The sequence below is a fragment of the Podarcis bocagei genome, assembly GCF_964188305.1.
Source record: "Podarcis bocagei genome assembly, chromosome: 8".
In the NCBI taxonomy this organism is placed as follows: domain Eukaryota; kingdom Metazoa; phylum Chordata; class Lepidosauria; order Squamata; family Lacertidae; genus Podarcis; species Podarcis bocagei.
In genome coordinates this window covers 2,518,490-2,544,092 of record NC_138133.1, presented here as the reverse complement: position 1 = coordinate 2,544,092, position 25,603 = coordinate 2,518,490, and the positions used below count along the sequence as shown (strand labels likewise).

The 25,603-nt window shown below is 41.6% G+C and overlaps 1 protein-coding gene across 7 annotated transcripts in view; it reads left to right on the top strand.

Annotated features, from left to right (window-relative positions):
* The window catches only part of KIZ (kizuna centrosomal protein), a 68,414-nt gene extending 43,223 nt beyond the window's left edge, over nucleotides 1–25,191 (top strand). For 6 of the 7 annotated variants that reach the window (XM_081205982.1, XM_081205979.1, XM_081205980.1 and 3 more), the window contains 5 exons: nucleotides 66–222; nucleotides 1,361–1,426; nucleotides 16,275–16,374; nucleotides 24,654–24,671; nucleotides 25,112–25,191. In XM_081205982.1, the coding sequence (XP_081062108.1) occupies nucleotides 66–222; nucleotides 1,361–1,426; nucleotides 16,275–16,374; nucleotides 24,654–24,671; nucleotides 25,112–25,157 (387 nt within the window). In that variant the 3' untranslated portion in view covers nucleotides 25,158–25,191. The remainder of the gene's footprint in view (nucleotides 1–65; nucleotides 223–1,360; nucleotides 1,427–16,274; nucleotides 16,375–24,653; nucleotides 24,672–25,111) is intronic. The other variant, XM_081205981.1, reaches the window with a different exon arrangement.
* Nucleotides 25,192–25,603: the final 412 nt, after the last annotated feature.

Sequence of the window (25,603 nt, the reverse complement as noted above, 5' to 3'; positions counted from 1 at the left end):
AAAAGGAATAGTAATGTACTTATTGTTATTGTTATAATCATACAGTTTTATTTCTGTTTCTGTAGGCTACATCATTATTGAAAGAAAGCTTTTCAGTAGAATATGAAGACAGCTCACTTGCTTGTAGCGATAAAACATCTTGTGATTTGCAAACAAACAATAACACAATAAAGCAAGGAAGATATGAACAACGGCTTGGTAATAATGTTGAAAGGGAAAAGGGTAATTTTTGTTAAGTCTCATTCTTAGTCTAACATAATATAACACATTATAGCATAATATAATACCTCAGGATATGCAGTAGTGAAAACTGCAGGATATATTTTCCCCACTCCCCACTGTGGACGTATAAGAGTCCTCGTGTGCTACCCTGCTCATAAATGCAGGATTAGGTATATGAAGCTAAAACAAGGCAGCCCCAGTTCCTCTGAAGCTCCATGTGTGCAACTGAGTCCTGGCTATATGAAGTGAATAGAGAAGTATATTTGAACTTATCTTTGAGTAAGGTGTTTTTGTTTGTGGCTTATCTACAGTAGTAATTTCTGTGTTTCGGAAAATCATGTGTTCTGTTTCGGGTGTAAATTAGAAATGGAATCATGTATAAACTCATTAAAACATGTTATGAAAAGGAAACACCTATAGATTGTACAATGCATTTCTCTACAAAACATTGAAGAACATGTAGACAGTATTAGGAAGATGCTTATTAGTGCAAAGGAAGCATAGGCAGATTCCCCCCCCCCCCTTAGAAGAAGCTTCATACTGAGAAAAACATGTATTGGCTTTAAAAAAATATTAAATGAATGTTAGATGAATTTGTTTTGCTAAAGGAAGTAATTTGATTTAGGAGCGGGAGATGGTGACTCAGTGTGTCCTTGCATCAAAGCCCAGGAAAGATGAGCAATTAGGACCCAGATGCCTTTACACGGCAAACATAAGCAATGCTGTTTAGGTTGCCTTCCTAGATTTTTATTGATAAAAGAGAGGGGCTATGATTTAAACTAATTTTCTGGGTAAAGTTGTTTTATGTATATCAAATATTGAAAATGGGTTAATAGCCAAAATGGTGAAGTTATCACAATTAAAAAGAAAAAAAGTCTCATGACCTAAACTATTCAAGGTATTTTGCCAGTTTACTGTTTTCTTTGGCAGTTGCACAGAGATACAGTAACAGCATATTTGGCTAAAGTTCACAGTAGGGTCCTTTTGTAAAGAACTGTAATAGACATTTTAGATCAATAAACAAGACATAACAAAAGTGGGGCTTAAAAGAAAGGGAATAGGGCTTAAAAAGAAAACAAACTGGTCTGATCACTGTGACTTTGAAATGTGCTTCATTATTGTGTGTGTTCACATACAGAAGTCACAAGCTGGTGTGAAGATGAGAGCAAGGAAGAAAGCCTGGTGGAAAAGATTCCTATTACAGGTAAAAGTCATGGCTGCATAATAGCCTCAAATGCGGGGTTTGACTTTATTATATAATCAAAACATTGCATTTCAGCAGCTTGTGAATTCCCCTAATAGTGAGTAAATTCAGCTACTACATACTGAGCACAGAGATTAAACGCAAGATCATAAAGTCCACGCTTATGTTAACATAAACCAAGATGGAAAATAACAGTGCCTATTTTAATTCCTTGTAATCATGTTATACGTTTTAAACCTTGTGAATATCCTGTTATTTTAGCCTTTCAGGTCTTGGTATCGGTGTTACAAAGGTCAGTCTCCATGGGGAAGAATCAGTAATTAGATGGCAAACTACAGATGTTTCTGATTTGACTCTTTTCTTTTCTGTAGTAATTGAATGTGTATCATTAGAATAAGAGAAGGGAGGAAAAATTGTGCCAGACAAAAAGCTGGGTTTGTGCCTCAGTTACAAAGGCATACTGATAATTTAAAAATATTTTGCAATAAGGTCTCATCAGGACCTCTTAAGACCTCTTTTTCTGGCAGCTAATTATGTTTGTTTATAAAGAATATCCAAGATATCATGGCAGTTTTGGTTTGTGGATAGTGTGCACATTAGCATCCTTGACAGATATCCATTTCTTGTAAATAAATGTAGAACTTCCTCTCTTATACAAAGAACAAACACCTTAATTGGAAATATAGATACTGGGGGGGGGGTGCACGTGCGTGCGCATACAACATAAAAGAAGCATGCTACTTTAAATAGCTGTTTTGGATTTTTAATGTGGAAGTGCTTACACTGATATATATATGGCATGAAATACGTGAGAAGAATCGGAGAAGATTTACATCCTACTTGCATTACACCTGCCGTGAAACACCCAGTTAGTGTTATGATCTGGGGTTGTATGACAGCAAAAGGTGTGGACAGAATTTGTGTCATTGATGGGAATAAAAGATAAATGGACCCCTGATAGTTAAGTCCAGTTGCGAATGACTCTGGGGTTGCGGCGCTCATTTCGCTTTACAGGCTGAGGGAGCCGGCGTTTGTCCACTTCCGCAGACAGTTTTCCTGGGTCATGTGATCCAGCATGACTAAGCCGCTTCTGGCAAAACCAGAGCAGCGCACGGAAATGCCGTTTACCTTCCCACCAGAGCAGTACCTATTTATCTACTTTCACTGCGTGCTTTTGAACTGCTAGGTTGGCAAGAGCTGGGACCGAGGAACAGGAGCTCACCCCGTCGCAGGGCCTCAAACTGCGACCTTCCGATCGGCAAGTCCAAGCGGTTTAAACCACAGCACCACCCGCATCCCAATGGGAATATAAATGCCTAAAAATACATAGCCCAGACCTTAACCCAATCAAAAATCTATGGCGCTGACTAAAGAAACTTGTTAGTCAGAAGCAACCCAGCAGTAAAGCCCAATTAATAGAGACAATAATTCAATCTTGGTTTCACATTATTACAGCTGCAGAACTAAAAAAAACCTTGGTTTACTCCATGGGAAGGAGTTTTAAGGCTGTAATTAAAGCTAAAGGTTACCCAACTAGTATTAACTTGCACGAGAATGTTTGTATATCTGATTTTTTCTATGTGTTTCACGTTTCTTCTTAATGACTGCTGTTGTAATAAATAATCCTTCATAAAAGTTATTGCATTACATTCTTCATTAAATTATCTTTCCATTAATATATAATTTTAAGGTATTACTAAAAAAAAAGGTGGTGTTATGTGCCATCAAACCTTGGAAATACACTTCCCCCCCAAAAGGTTTGCACAATTTTGGTCACTAGTGCAGGTTTTATTTCGCCCGGGTCAAAGATCCATCTTGGCCCACACACTGTGTGTACACACACGGGCCGGGACCCTCTGGAGGCTGAACTCAGCACAGAAACCCCAGCTCTGCCTTATGCTTCCTTGCTGCTGGGTTTTTTCATGGCAGAAATTAGTGCTTCTGTAACTTCCCTATTACTACTACTACTACTACTAGTAGTAGTATACCACCCTATACCTGTAGATCTCACTTCCAGGTATATCTGTTCACTGTTGTTGAAACTTCTCTGCAGTTGGGTTGAAAGTATTTTTATTTAAGAAGTGTTGCCCTTACTTCTTTTGCCCTCAGTAATTCTGATGGGCTGCTTTCTGCATATCAGTCAGTATTCTAGGGAGGAGAAACTAGCCCTAACTCCAAACCAACAATAGATAGGACAACAGTGGAATTTTAAAATTGTTGAATTATGATATATTTTCCCCACCCTCAATTAATTATTGCCTAAAATTAAAAGAGGGAAATGCTTAGCATACTATTACATTAAGCAGGGAAGTGACATCATGAGATGGCAGCTGCTTTCACCTCCCTTTTTCATTAACTCCAAATATATCCAGTGCTGACTCTCTGTGTGTGTTTTTTCCTTGTTTTAAAAATGGTCTGTGCCGACAGAGAGCCTGTAGAGACTAGCTTCAGAGCAAAGAGGGACAACCAGAAATGATAAATGCAGACAGTGACCATTGGTGTAGGCTCATATTGTTGGGATTACTTCAAATGTTATGCGTTTTGTTTGCATAAGCTACTTCAGTGCAAGAAGAAACCTGTAGACCCTGGGTCTGATTCAGCCACGGTTATGCCTCTCTGTGACCAGCACCCAGGGCTGGAGCAGCAGCTGAGCTAGAAGTAGCTGGAGCAGGACTTGGAGTTCAGTAGGGAGCTGTTGTCCCAACAAGAGCCCAGAAGAATCTGGCTTCTATTCTCACTGCCAGGCCCTTCCTTTCCATCTTCTGGCTTGGTGTTCTCAGCTGAATATTTTCCCTTCTCCTGAGAGACCCTCTTTAGGAGACAGTTGACAAGAAAGCCTCCTGGCAGACAAATGTGTACTCTTGTGCCAACTGGGCTTCCCCCTGGGCCTGCTATCATTTTCACTTTTCTGGTCTGGGGGTGAAGGGGGAGAAGTGGTAGATGAGGCAGGAAATCCAGGACAAGCAATACAGAAAGGAAGGCATCATCAGCCATGTCACCTTGTTATCTTCTCTCCTGCCAGCTGCATCCGTATTCAGTGCTGCTTTGTCAGTTCATCATGGACTGCAATTGTGTTTCTCTGTCTAATGGCAGAGCTGTTGCCTTAGCTTCCTAGCAGATGGGCCACTTTTACTACCAAGCGAGGGAGGGGTGGGGAGGTCAGTCTAATGTAGATGTGCCAGCAGAGCCAACCCAGTGCTCCTGTTCATATGTCTGCATTGCTTCCTCTCATCTTTGCCCTCTTGGTAAGCATCAGTGACCCACCTGCCAGGAAGACAGTCACCTGGCAAGCCACTTCTATATTGTGGTGTAGACTACATTTCTTCTGAATTACAGGTGCTGGGCATGCAAAAACTGATTTAAGTGTCTTGTGGAAACAGCTATTTGAAGGAATACTTGGAATTTAGGAGATCTGAGATAACAGGAACTGAGAAGAGAATGGTGTGCTTAAGTTTGATATATTGTCATTCCTCTTTTTTGAGATTAGATCGTACAGCAATATTGAAAAAGGATGAAAGGGCAATTTTCAGTTAACCACATAATAGAGTTCTCATTTTTCATAATCTTGATTTCATAATGATGATAAGATTTTAAATTAAGGAATCTAAACTTACGTGCAACAATAGAAAAAACTTGCATGTTGAAATAGAAATTTGGGATATTAATAGCTTTGTTTTCATACCATGTTCCCAACATAGACTAGGATTCAGGGAGGTTCGTGTGTGGAAAGTGCTTCTGTGTGTATATCTCTGCATATGCATGTAGGTACATGTGTGTGTGTGTGTGTGTGAGAGAGAGAGAGAGAGAGAGAGAGAGAGAGAGAGAGACTGAAACAAAGACCGAGACCAAGACTGACTTTTCTTTCCAGTGTCCCCCTCTCTTGTGTCATAGGGTGCTACTACTTTGGAAGGCTCCTGACCTTCAAGGAGGCTTTTTAGGGAAGTGAGGGTCTGCCACTCTTGAATGTGCACTGATATCATTAAGTGCATGTTTTCAAATTATTTTCCATGTAGGGAAAGTAGAATTTTTCATCTCTCTTTACCATTTGATTATTATTCAGCAAGGTGGCGTAAGTTGTCTTTTGCAATGTAAAGTATTTGAAAGATCTGATGGCTTGATATTTCTCCTGCCATTTAAGGGAGCAATCACTTAATGCAGACCAGTTGCCCCTTAATGATACCCTTCTCTTCATCTCCACCCAGGCAACATAGTACTTGAAATCAGTGTGGTTAAGAAGTGGTTTAATTCTTTTCCATGCATGCTTATTATTGGTAAAGCTCCAATTCTGATCTGTGCTAGTGATTTAAAACTTCAGAGGCTGGAGAGGGTTAACACAAGGCATTATTTGTCTGTATGTGTCCAAATATGCATGTGACATAGCTTATTGCCATGTGGCTAGAGCTTTAGGTTTGACTCAGTTTGTCTTCTAGCACAAGAATTTGCCGGAAACTTAGGTTGCTTGTAATTATCGGGGGGTGGGGGTGGGGGCGGGGTGGACTATAGCGTTAAGGGAGACCTTATGGTATTTGAGCATTTTAGATGTTAACAAGAATAGGATGCTGGGCTTCTGGTAGCTGAGTGTAGCTTTTAAGGGGGTGATGAGTAGGGATTGCCTTTAGATTGTTTTAGGAAGCCAAGAAGCTTGCATCCACTTCAACTGCAGCACCACCTAGTGTCCAATAACTGTGCTTTACTGTTTTGGAATGAAATGTGTGTAACTAGATTTTGATGGAAACGGTGTAGGGCAGAGCTTTCCAAACTGTGTCTTGCACAAACGCTCCCCACACTCCTCCTGAGGCTGGAAAGGGGTTAGTTTAACTTTTGGTTTACTAGTAAAACTGAATTACTGTGTCGTGAAATGATGCATGTCTAAACAATGTGTCACTAACATGAAAAGTTTGGAAAGCTCTGGAGTAGGGGAACCGTGGGTAAGAAAATGAGATTCGCTGCTAGCTAATATGTCCCTGCTTTGGTTTGGTGCATGTTTGGCTTACAGATTCTTGTAGAGATGGTGTTCACAAATCAACCTTCAGAAGACGATAGCAGAGCCTAGCACATTCTTTGGCTGGTCTGTAGCTAGAAGAGTCCTACACTTTGGAAAGTGAAGAATTTTGATGTCAGTGACTAGTACAGAATTAACCATTCCTCATCTTTTTAATTCTACATATAGCTTTCATAATCTTTTGCATAGTTTTTGGTTTTGTTTTTGATTCCTGGGGGAACATTTTTTCAGCCCAAGGGTTATATTTTTTTATGGGCAATCCCGTGGGGTGGGGGCACGTGCCAGTGGTGGAAGGAGCTATTGGGCAGAGCACTGAATGTAAGTTTTACCCTTTGTCCAGTAGGCTAAATTCTAAACATACTTGGACACCCCTCTCTATCCTCCACCCTCTCAAGCCAGAGTCATCATCAGAATTCAGGGATATATTCCAGCCAGGCAAAAACACTGAGGGGGTGTGTGAGTAAGTCCCAGGGAAGGATGTGGTCTGGAGAAAGAGGGAGAGGAGTGGGTGTGGCTTGGGGGGGGTCCTAGAGGCCTGAAGAGCCACATTTGGTCCCTGGGCCTGATTTCCCCCTCCCGTCCCTTGTTCTTCATTCTGCTTATTTAAATATGGGTGTTGTTTTGGTTCTAACTCAGCTTGCTTGGTGTTGCATCTATATTAAGAAATGCTAATTTTTGTATTATTTTAAATTAGATTATTAATATCCCATCCTCCCACTCTGTGCACAGTGCTTGAGGTGGCTTTGTTGTTGTTGTTTAGTCATGTCCAACTCTTCGTGCCCCCCTGGACCAGAGCACGCCAGGCCCTCCTGTCTTCCACTGCCTCCCGCAATTTGGTCAAACTCATGTTTGTAGCTTCGAGAACACTGTCCAGCCATCTCGTCCTCTGTCATCCCCTTCTCCTTGTGCCCTCGATCTTTCCCAACATCAGGGTCTTTTCCAGGGAGTCTTCTCTTCTCATGAGGCAGCTTACAAAAATATAAAAACCAGAATCCTAAAGCAGTACAGAAATAACAGCACAAGCATTCTAAAAACAAACACTACTACTGCTAAAACAATCAGGATGGCCTTCCTGAATAATAAAAATCTTGGTCTTGATGGAAGACAGAAAAAGAAGGACCCAAATGTATTTCCTGAGGTAGGAAGTTCTTTAACTAGATATAAAGTTCTCTTATACACAGCATCTAATCTTGCCTGGGACATTGTTGGGAGTTAAAGAAGAGCCTTTGCAACAGATCTTACGTAGTGAGCAGGCTGGTGTTGGAGTTGGGTTTTATTTTTATGCCTGGCAGCTTTTAGTGTTGTGGATGCAGCTTTGTGGAATCAGGCCTAGATTGAATGCTAGTGCCTAGCATTTTTGTTATTTGGTGGCTGTTGAATACATATTTTAAAGAGTACTTTCCTTCAAGATTAACTCAGCCATTTTATATTACATACTATACGGAATCTGCATAATTTGATGTTTTTAAGATCTAATTTTTAGATAGTTATGGACTGGCAACTCGCAACATATGTGCATTTAGCTTGCACATTCAGTTTTATGCACTTGCCTAAAACATTAAAAAATAGAAAGGGTGTGTGTGTCAGAGGAAAAAGACTTTGGCAGTCCCACCTGCCATTGAACCCAATGTGTATTGACTATATGCAGTCTTGGCTTTGGCACTATTCCCAGAACATAACCCTAGTGTAAGTTAAGAATCACCTGCATGTACATTTTTTTTATTCTCCTGTTGTACACTGCTATGGAAACATTTGCTAGGAAGTAGTATATAAATATTTAAATGAACATGCATCTAACTTTCCCACAGTTGCCCATGCCCAGAGTGACTCACAATAAAGCTGAAATGCAGCATCTTATCTGAAAAACCAGTTTGTCCCACAACATTACAGAAACAAAAAAGTCTTCAAGAAACAAATTGTAGCATAAATTCAGTATCACAGTAAAATCATATGAAATGGAAAAACAGCATTAACCTAGCCCAACCCACACAGCTATTCCTGGTCTCCTTGCACCAAGACACCACAGCAGCCTAAATTTAAATAGAGAAAGGTCCCTATAGCTTAGTGGCTCAGCACATGCTTTGCATCCGAAAGCTCCAAATATATCTCAGAAACTCTCCTGTCTGAAACCTTGGAGAGCTCCTGCCAGTCAACGCTGTGACTCTATATGGCAACTTCACAGACCAGGCTAGAATATTCATAGCTGCCTCCCTAATCTCTCCTCCAAGGAGGCCCTGGTAGCAGCCAAGGGGAAATGTTGGGGAGTAGTAATGATGTTAAGGCTTCCCGACCCAGCTTTCTAGTGATGGTCTTATTGAGAGAAGGCAGTCTTTTAAATAGCCTGGACCAAAGCCATTCATTGCAAAACAGTTATGACAATATTTAAAGATCTTACCGTATTTTTCGTCCTATAGGACGCACCGGCCCATAGGACGCACCTAGGTTTTTTTTGGGGGGGGAATAAAGGAATTTTTTTATCTCCCCCCCCCAGCCGCGGATGTCTGCCCGAAGCGTGGGGCGCTCTGCTTCAGCGCGCCCCGGGCTCTGTGCAGCAGGCTGCTATCCGCAGCCTAGGGAGCCTTGCGGGAACTCCCACAGGGCTCCCTAGGCTGCGGATGTCTGCCCAAAGCGCGGGGCGCTCTGTTTCGGTGTGCTCCGGGCAGCAGGCTGCTATCCACAGCCTAGGGAGCCCTGCGGGAGCTCCCGCGGGCTCCCCAGGCTTGCTGATAGCTTCCTGAAGCCTGGAGAGCGAGAGGGGTTGGTGCGCACCGACCCCTCTCGCTCTCCACGCTTCAGCGAAAGCCTGCATTCGCCCCATATGACGCACCCAGATTTCCCCTTCATTTTTGGAGGGGAAAAAGTGCGTCCTATAGGGCACAAAATACGGTAATTATTCCAGTGAAATTCCATATGGCTACTTGGGGCATTTGCCCTCTTTCCCTTGACCTTTGCCCATCCCTTCCATCTACTGCTTCACTATTTCCCCCTTCCTTTTCTTCAAAGAGTTCTTACATCAATACTGACATGGTAAGTCATAAACTTGAGTTTAAAAAAAGAAAAGGACATACATGTGTTCATGTGGCACAAATCCTGTGTCTGCTCAGAAGTAAGCCCCACCAAATTAACTTGGGCTTACTCCCAGGAAAGTATGCGTCTAGGATTGGAGCTTGTTTACTAGCTTACATTCTAAACTACCAAGTACAGCTGGATGAACATCGGGCTGTAAGATGGTGGTATTTAAACGTCTACTAAAATACATATCATGACCAATCAAATAATATACAAATATTGGTTTCTGCCTTATAAAAGAGACAGAATAATAAAACATTAGTAAGCTCATCAGTCATACATGCCACAAAGTGCAATATCTAGAAACACTGGATCAGAAAACCAATGCAGCCTGATCCAAGAATCCACCTCCTCACCATAGCTGTCAATTTTCCCCATTTTTAAAGGGAAAATCCTATTCAGAATAAGGGAATTTCCCTTTAAAAAATGGGAAGCGTTGACAGCTATGCCCCCCCCAACAAATCTCACTAAAGACAACCAACCAAATGCTAGGCCACCGCCAACCTCTCTCCCCACCAAGGAAATATAACAAGCGAACAGAAAGAGGACCCACACAAGTGACGCTGACACAAAACCCCACACATACACTAAGCGGAAGAAGAGAAGCAGTGCCACCCCACTCACCATCCCCCCTCCCCCTTTTTTTCTTTCCAGCCTTATACTGCATGCAACACTAATGTCTCGCAACAAATGAAACTGATCTGTAGAAAACTAAGAAATCTTTAATAAAAAATATTTTTTTAAAAAAAAAAGGAAAGAAAACCAATGCAGCCAACTGTTCCTAAACAACTGTTCTGGATAGAGAAATGTCCTTTAAAAAAGAGAACTACCGAAAGAATCTTTAATCAGTACCATTAAAATCCTGCATGGATGGCTTTGAGGAACTTTGTGCAGAACGCATGGTTTCTCCACTTTTATAGTCTGCCTATTTTAAGGTTCACTACTCCGTTTGCTCTCAAACTATTTATGCCAAAGTTTAGGCTTTAGAGCTCTATGGGAGCTCAGGCTGATTAACTCTGTTTTAAAGGAGATTTCTTGATCATGAGCATTCAGATGATTGAAATACTAATTTGTAGCAGTAGAACCTAGGCTTGCATTGCTTAACATCAAATGCCTATATAAGTAATGATTGGAGGTTGGCTGTCTTTGCATGGTACAAAGAATAATCACATGGTTTCGCCCAGAAAAGTAACATATAACTTTACTTTCCTATTCATTAGTGAAGCAACACATAACCAAATGATTAATGCTTAGGACGATGTAAAATGCTTTCTTGTATGAGATATGTCAAATCAGTGATGATAGTGGGTTTGGGGAAATGTTTGCTCAAGGCAGTAACTGGGATGGAGATTTATATGATTGTAAAGATAAGCTGAACTGATCTTTTTTAAGTGTTGTTTGTTGAGCTGAAAGTGAGTCATAGGCCTGGCTGACTCAGGGGCACACCGGTTGCATTAACATTTTTGCAGTTCGTTTGTTGCCTTTCCTTTAGAAAACTGGCATAAAAATGAATTTAAAATAGTGAAAACATTACAGACACTGGGGTAGTTAAACTGTGACCATATGCAAAGCAAACACACATTTGAGTCTGTTAAGATAGGTAACAGTGGTTCAGATGTTAGGTTCAGTGGAATAAAATCTATATTCAGATGTAGCCCTTAGTACCATAGGGTTATCTTGGATGCTGTACTATATGTTCTAGAGATATTAATTGCCCTTGGATGAATGAGGTAATTATTCTTCTTATCTTCAGAATATATTGTTGAACTGGGGCAGAATTTAGCCTAAGTTCAGCATTTTTAGATCCCCCATTCCAGTGGAGCTAAGCATGTAGTTAGCTGTCACCACTGAAATCAATGGGGCTTTAGCTTTGACTAAATTTTAGTCCTAATGTTTCTACTCAAACACTTTATGGCATTTGGACTTATGTTCTTGTATTGATTTGAAACACTTTAACCCCCTTTTTAGCCAAAAGGTTCCTAGAGCAGCATACTAAAATGAGCAGTAAGACATTATAATGGCAGAACAACCCAAACCTCCTTTGCTGAGGAAGTGAATTGAGTGGAGGTTGCATCTGCCCAGCCCTACAGGCCTCCATCAGCCTCCTGCTAGACACCACCTTCAGAGTGATACATGGAGCTCTTCCTTCCACCCTCATCAGATCTCTAGCTTATGAAATCTCTTCCATCCATATGACCATGATATTATAAGCTGAATCTTCTCATTGCTATGACATTAGCAGAGCTGGCCCAGTCATTAGGCAGGGTGAGGCTGCTGCCTCAGGTGACAGAAGCCCCTGCAGATGGCACACGCATTGGGTGCCTTGCCACCTCTGCCAGCGGCGCCAATTTTCAGCAAGATCACATCCATTTGGGGCAAGATCTCACCTGAAATTGTGTGAGATCTTTTGGAGCGGACAAGATCTCACACAAATTTGAGCAAGATTTCACCCAAAATTGGCATGAACTTGCCTGAAATAGGCACCGCTGGTGGCGTCTCTTTGCCAGCAGCAGATGTGTCAAGGCAGGCGGTGGTTGCAAGAACGGTGGCAGTGGGAGGACAAGGTTGCACTTCCTGTTTACTCTCAAGCAGCGGAACGAGATGCACCACTCCTGAATATTAATCTTGTTCAACTGCAAATTCCAGTACTAATGTAACTGCAGCATTAAACAACTAAAACCAGTCATTGCCTGAGTTCCACATTGAGCACCCCAGTCCTCACCATGCTATTATATATATTGGCAGCTCAATAACTGATCCATGCCAAGGATAAGAGGCATCTGAAGGCATGAAGAACACATTTCAATATGAAAGAAGAAACATTTTGGGGGCTGCCTCCCTGCTTATCACGTTAGAGCAACAGGAGAGGCATGGGCTTCTGAGACTATGTTTAGAGATGTTCTGGTGGCTAACGGTTGCAGTCTTTTATTGGCAGGACCAAATTCCACTCTCTAGAGCTCTTGTTCAGTTATTGAGCTGGTTCACAAGTAATATTAAACCACATTTGAAGCATGATTGCCCTGCTCCTTCTCTGTCTCTGGTTGTGTAGCACAGGAGAATAAAGCTAGGAACAAGCCTGACTCTGATTTATTGTTATGTGTGAACCCAGGGTCATACAGGACCCGATTGGTTTCTTTCCAACCAAACCAGGAGCAGGAAGCCATAAGGAACGTTGGTTACGGCTTGTGGTTTCCCATGTAGTGACAAGGTCTGGCTCATGGGTAGGCAAACTAAGGCCTGGGAGCCGGATCTGGCCCAGTCGCCTTCCCAATCCGGCCTGCGGATGGTCCAGGAATCAGCGTGTTTTTACATGAGTAGAATGTGTGCTTTTATTTAAAATGCATCTCTGGGTTATTTGTGGGGGATAGGAATTTGTTCTTCCCCCCCTTCAAAATATAGTCTGGCCCCCCACAAGGTCTGAGGGACAGTAGACCGGCCCCTGAAAAAGTTTGCTGACCCCTGGTCTGGCTTGTTGCTGCCTTATACCTTCCTCCATGTGGCACAGTCAGGAGCAGGGGCACGCAAAAGCACTTGTGCATTTTAAACTGTGGTTTAACATGGCATGTAAACCAGGCCAAACTTGAGGACACTTGCGCCAGAGCTTATACTTCAAATTCTGTATAAGCAAGCCCAGCCGTCATGGACTGGCTTGATGCAGAGGAGTGAGGGGAGGCATATTGGCATGCTTGGCATGCTTGGCAGGGGGTTGGACTCGATGGCCCTTGTGGTCTCTTCCAACTCTATGATTCTATGATGATTCTATGATTCTATGATCTGCCAGGGAACCCCCAGGGAAAGAAGGCTCAGAGCCAGGGGAGTGGTGGTGGGATGATGATGAGGGATCAGAGGGAGCAGACTGGAGGGAGAAGGTGTTGGAAGCTGAAGAGGTCACAGGGCTTAGGGAGCAGGAAGAATTTCTGGCCATGAGCAGTCAAGAATCACAGGCAGAAGCAGAGGCTGGAGAGGAGGGGGGTCAAGAGGCAGAAATGAGGCAAGCTGCTGAAGAAGCCTTCCTGTCCTGCTGCAGCCAGCCCCCCCCCCCCGGTCTCCCAGAACCCAAAGGGGTATGAAGAAGGCAGAGGAAAGACAGGCAAGATGAAGGCGCCTCTGGTTGCTTGGGAAGGAACCAGGGGAGGAGGAACCTTAGAAAGTGGTGGGAAGGTGGGGACCTTTAGCCTCTGGACAAGTTGCTGTGCTCACTGGACCTGAGTTGTTTTGAGCCTCCTTGAGACCAGCCTTCGGAAGAGGATGAGAGTTTGTTCAAGGCAGGCATGGGCGTAGCCAAGGGGAGCCTCCCATCAAGTAAAACTATAGAAATACTTAACTAACTGACCAAACACGTTGATTCTGCCCCCCAACAAAAGTCCTCCCCCCAACAAAAATCCTGGCTACGCCCATGGCCAGGGGGGCGCAGTGGGGGCAGCTGCCCCCCTAAATCGAGTAAATAAATAGAAATACTAACTGACCCGTTGCGTCACAGATAACTTGGGCCTGCCCCCCCCCAAATAAATCCTGGCTACGCCCATGAAGGCAGGCCCCACCTTTCTACAATGGATGGCAGTGGCCCTCAGTTAAGTTTTCAGTGGGTTTGCTCACTAATGTAGGGTATCATCCATTATACATACTGTTATTTGGCTGTACTTCTGGTATTGTAGGGGTGTTTTTTATGAAGCTCAATCCTATGCTTGTTGAATCAGAAGTAAGTTCCACACAGTTGGCGCCTTAACAATTGTATTTAGGATTGCAGCCTTAAACTCTTCTTAACTGTTTGAGCCCTTGGAAAAAGGTGGGGAATGAATTTAGGTAAACCTGTGAAGCTGCCCTATACTGAATCAGTCCAGCTGCTTCATCTAGCTCAGTATTTATCAACCTGGAAATGGATCTCAAGGTCTCAAGCAGACAATGACAAATTAATCCATTCCACGCATGATTTTATGTATACCGGGGGGGGGGGGTGCGTGCGTGCTGTGCTGTGCTATGCTATGCTATGCTGTGCTGTGCTGTATGGAACAAGCAAAGCTAGACTTCCATGTGAGTATAAATGTTTGCATTAGACCAAAACAATAAAAGGGTGGAAAAAAGTATTTTAAATTTATTCTGTCCATTGGGTTGAATCTAGACTTGCCAGTTCATGAATGGAAGAGTCCTTCTATGAATGGAAATGAGTTTGATCCATTGGAGACTCCCTCTTTTCAAATTTAACACTGCAACACCACTCCCCACTCTGTTCTGAAGGGTCTCCCAACCCCCCAGAGGAGGTTTGTAAAGACTGCAGGGTGAGGGAGAAGATGATGTTGGGAAACTGTGTACGTGCAGCTACTCACACAGAGTCAATTAAGGTTTGGCAGACAGCCAGAAGGTCATGTGAAGGAGTAAGTCTGCCTGGTGGTAACAGAGACATGGAGACCGCTCCCTTATTGGTCAAGCTCTCTCAAGGGAGTGATAATTAATGGCCTACTAACTGGGATGTGTTAGTTCAGTATTTCAGAGGTTCAGAGTTCTGTGTGTCAGTGTAGGAGTTGTGAGTTGTGAGTCGTGTCAGAGAGAGCCAGCTAAAGATTCGTGTTCTGTTCCTGTAAATAGTCCACTGTATATAATAAACACCTAACTACAAGTTCCTGATTCCTGCTTTGTCTATCCTGTCTGCAGGCAAGTCGCCAATTGCTTCCGTGGATTCTGCGTTTACTCTGCTAGGTCTGGCTAAGGTTCTGCAACTAGTCAGAAAGTTGTGAAACACCAAATAGGTTTTGCCAATAGATGAATCTGGAAAACCTGCTTCCCCGCTTCCACCCATGGAGTTCATGGACTCCCACTCACTGCAACTCTGGATCCAACCCATTGTTCTATTAATTTGTATTTTGATTTGTGTGTCTGTGTGTTTTGATTATTTTGGTAAATTTTGTTTACTATAAACTGATTCTCAGAATGTTTGTTCCATAGTGAGTAGAGCGGGACTTGCTTCCTGGGATATTTGCCTAGTTTATGATCTTCAGGTGTCTTCTCATTGGATGCTTGATAGTGTTTAATATTACAATAGTTGGAACAACATCATCATGATGGCCCCTAATTATCTGTCTGCTGTATGAAAAATTCTGTATAAATGATATTATTTATAATTCCCCCCCAAGAAAATTATATCCAGAAACAGGTTCAGGATGGCCCAAACACTTGTTGCCTGTGTGCTGATCCAGACAGGAATGAGAAGCCTTTGACCCTCCAGATGTTGTTGGACTCTGTGCTCAGCGATGGGAGTTGCAGTTCAGCAAATGACTGTGCATTTTTACATGCCACGCTAACAGCCCAGATTAGTAGCATATTTGTGCCTAGCCTTGTCACCTGAAAGTTATTTTAAAGAGAGTGATTGTGAGCTTGAGAAATTCACAGAATTGTAAAAAAAAGAAAGAAAGTTCATATTAAGACCAGGAGGTGGAGACAATTGTGAACTACAAACAGTATGGATAGAGCAAACTGCACTGAACAGAAGGACAGGAAGCATAGAGTGCAAGGGCAGTATAGCTTGTCAGATGTTTGAAATTGTGATACAGTAGTTTTGTAGCAATAATTTGATGGAACTGAAGCCAAAAATGTCCTATAAGATGTTTCGAGATATGAGTTGATGAAAGAGATGTTTTTGTTGTTCATGGAAAAATAATTATTACTTATTTTGCAAAATACATAACGCAAAATACATTTCCCTCTGTTGCCTATATAGTATCTGTTTCCACTAGCTTCTGCTGGAAACTAATTAAAGTTTTTTGCTATTTATCCCCCTTATAGCTTTGAAAATTGACAGCAGTAGTTTAAATGAACAGAAAAGCAATGGAACCAGTTCAGAACCCAGTGCTTCATCTCTGGAAAGAAGAAGCCCTTTGTCAAGGTAAAGTCATTAAAGGCTTTCCTTCCTGAATAGTTTCAACCTAGTGATAAATGCCTCTAGAAAGTTAATGAAGCACTGGCAAGAATATTTTGATGGATGGCCTATGGTTCAGATTTGTGTTTCACTACAACAACTTAAAATTTTGTATACCTTACAAAATATTTGCATTAAAGCCAGGTATTGTTTTGCAGCTGTTGTTTTCTCATTTTAAGACTCAATTGACATCTCAGTGAACCACAAATTAGCGTGTACAGCTGCTCTCAGTAGGACTACTTAGAGACCAAACAATGGAAGTTGTCAGGAAAAGGGCAGACGTAAAACATAAAGTCTTGAAGAAATAAAGTGGTGTGTCATCTTCTGGGTGTTGCTGAGATGTAAATGAGCTTCAGCTCAAAACATATTTTTGTATCTTTGTAAAAGAAGAATTTGATACTAGATTATTTGTTACTTTCTTCTTTTGTATTCCAAATTGAGAACATTTAATTAATGTCCTTGGGTTTTTTTCTAAAGAAATGCAATTTATCTTTTTTCAGTTCTTTAAGTAATGTTTTGTTACTTTTTTCTGTTAGCATGACTCAAATGACTAGCACTCAAGCGATAATAGCAAATGAAGTATGGTAAACAATTGTGGAATTTTACATTGGCTTTAGATTGTTATGTGATTATTTGTTAAAGCACTTCCATTGCTTGGTTCTCTTTGTTTCTCCCTTCTTGGAAACACCCGTTTATAATACCTGATATATATGTGTATGTTTGCAGACATAGGGTGAGAATACTTTTCACTGCTTTAAAATATCCTTGAAGATATATTTTGTTTTATCTTTTAAGGTTCTTAGAATTTGAGAAGAACTGGCCTTGGAACAAAAGTAGTTGGCCAGTATAATGTATAAATAGCATTATAATACATTACAAAATGTAATAGAAAATGTATTTTATGTCTGATTTTCAGGAGTTGGGGTTGGAAAGTAGTACCTTTAAAATATATTTGTTGAGGTATATTTGTTAACATTTTCTTTTCCTAAGGTAATGAGGTAATGATATTCTGCAAAAGTAATATCTGTTGCCCAAAAAATTAAAATAGTTGTCAATTATTATTTCTTGTGTAGAAAGAACAAGCAAATGTGTAAACAACACGAACGTTTTCAAGAAGGGATGCTTTGCATTATGATATATGTCAGCAGTTTCTAGCATTTCTGATACATATTCTGCTCATACAGCGCAGACTCTAGAGTATCAGTATTATTTCTGTAAATTTGTATGCACGGCAGAAAGATTTTTGGGACGCATTTATGGCATCATATGATTTTATATCTTTGATCTTAGGAGAAAATACCATTTCTAGTACAGTATGAATTATTAGGGTTTCTTTTAATGAATAGTGTGCGTTTTAGCCTCCTCAATAACTTGGTAATAAAATACTTTTCAAAACCAAATCAGTTAGTAACACTTATAGCTTCACACTTGACATCCATCTTAGAAATATGTTTACAAACACAATGTAGGAATAAAGTGTGAAAGAATGGGAAATTGCTCAGGTGCTTATTTGCAGTTGGGACACAATGAAATTTCTTAGAGGCTGATGTCTAAGGATTCCACTTATTGTACTCACTTCTTGCGCTTTATTGCTTTTACAAGTGGTCTCGAAACTCAGTACTTGAAAATAAACATAACCGTCTAGTACCACTGTGGTACTTTCCCCCCCCCCTTGCAGTGTTTAGTCACTGAGCTGATGAGTGGCCTCGAAAAATACCCTGATGGACCTAAATAATAATAAAAAAGGTTTCCTCTGATGTCCTACAGACAATAATTATGATGTGCTAGTTAAGCCCAAACTACAGCTGAGGGATTTTACTTTAAAGCAGAGGCTTGGGCGCAAAAATGCATTTATAGCTCTTTGTCTGGCACCTCATTATGCGTGGGCCTGATTCATTAAGTAATTGGTTTGCAGTTGTTTACATGAGTATTAAGGCTTTCTATTCAGTAGTCTTTGAGAGATACATTGTGCAAATGTTGCATGTTATGAATGCAGAATGAGGGGCAGCGGGCAAGCCCTATTGGCTAAACACTGCACTCTGTTGAAAAGCAAGAGAAAGAGATTGGGTGCTGCTTTGCATAGCAATGACTTTCTTAATAAGCTTTACAGATTAATACACACAAGCTATAAAAGATGCAAAGAGATACTCTTAGCACATTTATCCATGCTCATCTCACTATTATGGCACTGGAGATGGGAAGAATTGAGTGCTTTCATATTCGCTTTTCTTTTTTCAGTGCAACTTCGGTGCATGAGACTTAATAGAATCCAATGTTTATTGTATTATAAATCATGGGGGAAGTAGGCAGACCTGCAACAGTTTATTATTAAAGATTCTTTCAATGTAAATCTTTTTCCACCATTGTGTGTCCTACAGCAAAATCATTTTGTGGTTGAGTGGGGATGAAAGGCATAATGTACGAAGGAGTGAGTCTTAATAGGAAGCTGCTCTCCGATTGAAGGCCACTTGTTCCCTTTTGTCTGGAGGTGCATGCCGCAGCTTCCTCTTCTCCAGCAAATATTACCCCTTGGATCCTAGCTTAAAATCGCTTTCTCACCAGATTTCTGCAGCTTGATACAAATACGTTTAAACTGAGGTGTGAATTTGTTAATTGATAGATTATATATTCGCAAAGGAATCAAAATAATTATTTTGCAGAATGGGTTTTCTTAGTGTTTTAATCTCTAAACCAATGGCTGCAGTGCAATGTGTGTGGCATTTTGTAGTTCTGTAGCAATATAGTCAGCCAGCGGAGGTCAGTAGCATTCTATTGTTGCAGCTTTAGGCTAGATGCAATGCCTTTTTCCTTTGGCTTCTTCGCTTTGCAACATTTGATAGTTAAAGAGCTAAATTAGGGACCCAAATGCTGATATATTCCACTTGTAAAATAATGTGCACTGTTGACTTTAAGTTGGATTCCAGAAGTAAGCCATTAAGTTGGTTTTCAAATTTACTCCTTAAACAGAAGCTAATTTTAAAAACGTTTTTCACTTGACTAAATCACTGGTTATCAGTGATGGTTGTTTGTGTTAATGACTTCAAATTGTAATGTTTAAGACATCTATGCAATGAATGTGCCTCTAATAAGCGCCTTGGCTCATTCTTTGCAGACAAGCATAATGGCCATTGGGGGTCACTCTTTCTTTGCTAAATTTCAACAGCTTTAATTCTTAGTCTCTTTCTAAACCAGATGTAAATTGTTCAGTATAATCATTGTGGCACTTTATTTCATTCTTCCCTATTGTAATTGTTTGGATAGGGGAAGGAGTATTTTGTGCACAGATATATCACCCAAACTTAGGAATGTGCCTATTGAAATATTGTGTTTAATTTTATATATGATGCCCATTAGGCATTTCGTTCTTTTTTTAAATACGATTTTATTAAAGCTTTTTCATAATACAATAAGATAAAATAAACTCATCTAAATAAAAAACAAAAACAGAGAAAGAAAGAGAGAAGAAAACACAGAACCTACTCCCAAAGGCAGCTCTTAACCCTTGTCACTCACAGAAAGTGGTGGACCCTCCCAGCTCTCACCTGGGAGATCTTCTCTTCCTTGCCTTTCACTCAGGGTCCTTCCACCACCTATCCATCACCTTCATGTGAGTATAATCCTTGGTCCCCAAGGGAGGAGAATAAAGAAAAGAAGAGGGGGGAAGGAGAAAGTTAAATAAAAGGACTTCTGATTTTCTGCCTGTTAGCTACATAAAATAAATTATTCAAAACATTCACTCTGGGATAACATCCAACTGTTCTGCTTTCTGTTAAGCAATAATTTCCCAGTCTCCAGGCCCAGATGTCTCAGATTTGTTTATTTTCCTTTTCACACAAAAAGTAAAAAAGTGGTTCTCTAATTATTAGTAGTATAACAAATGTCAGCAATGGTTTTTCTCTAATCAAACATATCAGCTTTGCCTACAATAACTTCAACAACCATTCCTCCATACTAAACAATAATAAATCTTTCTTATTTTGCCCATGTAAGAGTCTCACTGTGCTCATATATTAAAATGATATTCCATAGGTTTTTCTTGTTATGTATCCATTAATTTGCACCCAGTTCTGTATCTTCCATTCCCATTTCTAGTTGTGTTTAACGTGGTTTTCCATCCTTATCTAAAAAATTATCTCTTCCATTTATGCTTCTTCCATTCTTTTTCTAAGAAAAGCACCAGAAATTTTGTAGTTTTTTCCTCTGAGTTCACTCCAAGTTATACACAGAGCCCTTTCACTCTCAGCTCTATCAATGCCAAATCAAGATGTCTCTCCACATCTCCATCTCTCAATCCAGGGCTCATTCCGCTCCTCCAGAATCACAACTCCACCATTTGGCTGTTTCATTCCTCCAAACACCCCTGTGAAGGACTTTTCCATTTCACCATCTCTTCCCTCCAACTCTACCATTTCACCCTTCTGATCTGCCAATCTTTTATTCATATTCTTCTCCAAAGTCTCTGTGTCTGTGTGATTTTGCTTTCCATTTCATTCGTCTCTGGTTTACTTGCATTCCCCATTCCATTTTCCATTTAATCATTCTTAGTTCTAATCAATTTTATTTGCTCATCAAACATTTGCTAAAGGATGCTAACAGTCAGCAGAATGTCCAAAGGTATATTTGCCGTACTGATTGTTTTTGATCTTATTAATAATTCAGTCTCATTACATCACCTGTCTCCACCTTAAGATTTTCACAGTCTTATCTCTTACTAAAATAAACACATTCCTTTCCCATGGAGGAAGTATCAAGTGGCAGAGTTACTTTCGATTTCTAAGCAACACTTTCATCAACAAAAAAATCATAGCATACAGAACTCTTCTGTTTTTAAAACTTTCTTGACTCAAACCATTAAAGCAGGCCTTTTTTCTGCTTTCAGCCCTTTTACGATCGACTTCCCTTCTTATTGAAGTCAGAAAGTAGCTCATGCTCCAAATGTAAATTTCCACTGGCAGACAGATAAATCTTTCTCAGTCATAAATTATAACTGTCTCAGAAATAATTAAGAAAGGAAACCTTTTGCAGATCCCATGCCCATCTCGTGGGTTTTGGGTGAGATGTTGATTCCTCAGCTCACAAGTTGCTTAACTTTGTTTCCAGGAGCTGACAGTTTCTTGGTCTCTTGACACAGAAAACTGCTTTTTCAGAGCATCAGAAGTTATTTCCCTGCTAACTCTTTTCTCTAAAGTGAATTTGATAGCCAAGACTTATGTCTGGCTATCCTCAATCAGCACGTAATCATCTCCGTCAGCAGCTTGCCGACAAAAGATGCTTAATCTGCCATGATCCTCCCCCGGAAGTCAATAGGCGTTATGTCTGAGGTTCCACCCCTACCCCTCAAGTTTGTTGTTTTGTTGGCTAACTAATGCAAATAATTACTTTGGGTATCTTCCTGTTTCATCTCTTTGACCATATCTCTTGAAGTTCCTTCATCTGTCTTGTCCAAGGACAGGGAGACAGGGAAACTGTTGGACTACAGTTCTCATCAGCCTCAGCTGGCATGGTCAGTGGACAGGGTTTATGGGAGTTGTATTCCAGCAACATCTAGAGAAGCCCAGATTCCTATCCCTAATCGAGTCCCTTTCTCCCACACCTCTCTTGGCCTCTGTGCCTCAGTCCTCCACTGATTCTTCTGTACAAGCTATTGTACAAAAAGAGAGAATATAAATTGGGAAGTCCTATATGCAGCTGTAGTTTATTTCCTCCTCCCGATCATGGTCAATAGAAGAAAACATAGAACAAAAACAGGGAAGAAAATGCTGCTTTGAAGGCAGTTGAAGTCATCCATGCTGTATGCCTTCCTGATTCCACACACATACCCCCACATATTTCAAGACTGCACCTCTTCCACTTGAGTTTTGTTGCAGTATCTGTGATAGTATGTTCCTTTTTTAAAAAAAATAATTTTTATTAACAGGCCAATCACATCACATTATCATATCACATTAGTTCCAAATTGTACAGCCAAATTTTAAATTTTGTTGGGCGTGCCCATACATCAAGCTCGGCTCGAGTCCAAAACAGCGTCACTTATCTTACTGCTTTCATTAGACAGTTCTGTCTGTGATAGTATGTTCCTAACACTGTATGTGGAGGGCTTGCTTGGAATACTGAGGACCAAATAAAATATGATGGCAAAAGGGATGTGCAGCTGAGGGGTACTGAATGCTTCCTTCCCTTATCTTCCTGAAGTTCCTTGCCCTCAGGCACTACTGACCAGTGCGTCTTACTTCCAGCATCTGACCGAAGCTGGAAAGAAAAAGGAGTTTTGTTGATGGGGAGGCAGAGTGTCAGTAAAGGGTGACAAAAATGCAGAAATGTTGCCCTACTTAAACGAGGGGGGGGGCTATCAACCTCACAATAGAAATGATCATGGGAGCAGGAAATTATGTGTAAGCTACACAAAATGGGTGCACTACTTCAGACACTGCTTTGAAAAAGCTGGGATACAATTCGCAGCATGAAAGGCAGATTGAGGAGGGTGGTACATAAAGTACACATTATGTGCAGTTGCATGCTTCTTTTCCTCACTGGTTCTCTCCACCCCACCACAAAAAGAGAACACATAGGAGATTAGAATTATGATCAGAGAACCTATAAGAATAGTTGCCTAACTCTTTCCCTGCTGGTTATTTGTGAAGCAGCCGCTTCCCCCATCACTTTTCCCTTCAAGATTTCAATTTCCTGGAAGTGCTTTTTGGGGAGTGGGGGCAGGGAGAAGACTTATGCAACAACTTAGCCCTGAGGAATTGGACTTAGGTTCATCAAAGTTGAAGATAGATGTGTGAAAAAGAAAATCTTTGAATTGTGCTTCACAAATAGGTTTTGTATTAAATCTGGAGTAAACTCACCTAGAAGATATTGTTCTGCAATATTATTCTCTCAGTTTTAATTTGCCTTTTTCCATCTTCTTTCTGTGGAGAAATTATTTATCTTTAATTATGAAACAAGCACAGTGTCAGATTGTGATGTTCTTGATTGTATTTGCTAGTTTCTAAATGTAAGCATTAGCTGTTAGCAGGCTTCTCACCTGTTTTCTCCGTCAACTACCGCATTTTTCGCTCTATAGGACGCACCCGACCATAGGATGCACCTTCTTTTAGAGGGGGAAAACAAGAAAAAAAATCTCCCCCTCTCTGCTCAGCACCCCTTCAGTGAAGCGGCAGGAGAAACAGAGCCCCTTCCATTTCTCCTCCCGCTTGGCTGAAGGGGCGCTGTGCAGCTCTCCCTCTCTGCTGACGCCAGGAGAGTCTTGCTCTCCCGGCTTCAGCAAAAGGAAGCCGAAGCCTCTGGAGCACAGCGGGACCTCCCACTGTGCTCCGGAGGCTTCAGGCGGCTATCCCTGAAGCCTGGAGAGCGAGAAGGGTCGGTGCGCACCAACCTCCTCTTGCTCTCCAGTCTTCAGCGAAAGCAACGCGAAGCCTCCGGAGCGCAGAGGGAGCGCTTCCTCTGTGCTTTGGAGGCTTCGCGTTGCTTTCGCTGAAGCCAAGGAGCCTGCATTCGCTCCATAGGACGGGGGGGGGGAGTGTGTCCTATAGAGCGAAAAATACGGTACAGTGGTACCTTGGGTTACATACGCTTCAGGTTACAGACTCCGTTAACCCAGAAATAGTGCTTCAGGTTAAGAGCTTTGCTTCAGGTTGAGAACAGAAATTGTGCCCTGGCGGCGCGGCGGCAGCGGGAGGCCCCATTAGCTAAAGTGATGCTTCAGGTTAAGAACAGTTTCAGGCTATGTACAGACCTCCGGAACGAACTAAGTACTTAACCCGAGGTACCACTGTGCTTTTAATGTGCTTGTACATTTTGGAAAAACCTATATGCCCCTCCCTCTGCAAACATCCTCAGCCACATGCTCAGTACACACAGCTATGCATGGAAGATCTCTCTCTACCAAAAGGATGAGTAGTCCTGGAAACGTCAACACAGCACTGATCCCTTGTGGAAGGAAAGCAGCAGGGAAGAGAATAGCTGGAATTAGATTCCCCCAACTGGTGGTGGTGGAGTTGACAATGTTACCCATCCATTTGGCAGTGAGCATATAGGTCCAGGAGTCTGTGCATGGATTGCCAGTCATAGATTCAGGGGTTTTACATTGTGTGTGCTGACACCCGTGGGGGGGGGGGGCTTTGTCAGATCAGCGTATATGGCTTTACAGAATTCCCAATTTTAAATTTAATTTTGTTAATTCTCACCTCTCCCTTCACTGCAGTCTGTCTCTTCCATTATTAATTAAAGCTTTACCACAGAGAAGGCCTAGTGTGTTGTCATGAGTATAGGGGTTGCTCGTGCGTAAGTTGCCGCCACTCCTGGCTATGTTGCCTTGTTAAACCTTTTCTGCCTGGACAGGCCTTCACTTCGTGGCTGCCTCAGTCGCTAGCAGAATCCGTCAGTGGGCGTTTCTTAAACCTTTTCCAGCATAAAAGCTGTTTGACGCCAAGTCTCCTCCTACTCTCCCTGCGCGGAAGTCTTCTGCGCAGTGAGGGTGTGGGTGGTGGAGGACCCGTGCTCTCCCCACTGGAGTCCGGCGAGGAGTCCTGGAGCCCTCTCGCCGATTCCCCCATCTGCCCCCCTTTATCCCTGGTGTTGCGCTGATTTCCTTCCCCAGCTGATGAGCTGCCTCTCTCCCTGCTGGGTCCCTCTCCAGCATCACCTGGGAGCCTTGCCTCCGCCTCTGGTTCTGATGTCAGTTCCCTGACATGTGTTGCACTGGGGGCTGCAGTAGGAAGGGTGAATCACCACAGATCAGGTGAAGCAGCTTGAGAGGGTCATGCATGAAGGTCAGAAGAATTCTCCAGTTCAGCTTTTAAAACAAAATTTCTTAGAACATGCTGTGAAGAAGTGCTACTGAGAAAGATCAAATTTGTTTGTCCTCCAATTCAAAGCAATTTGAATTTGAAACTTGATATTTACAGATTAATATTTTTTTTGATGCAGGTTTGGTGACTAGACTGCAGTGAAAATGTATAATGTTTGTATTCCCAGTTTAAGGAGCTTTTGTCAGAAAACACCATCTTTCCTCTATTAGATCTCCCACAGTAAAATAGATTGGAGGTCCATTTTTTGGGTCCTTTATCACAAGACTCTTAATAGAATAGTTAATTCTCTAACATCATTGCCCCTTATGAGATTATTTCACAGCAACAGCAGCACAATATGCATGCAACACACAAAAGATCAAAATGATTCCAGCTTGTTT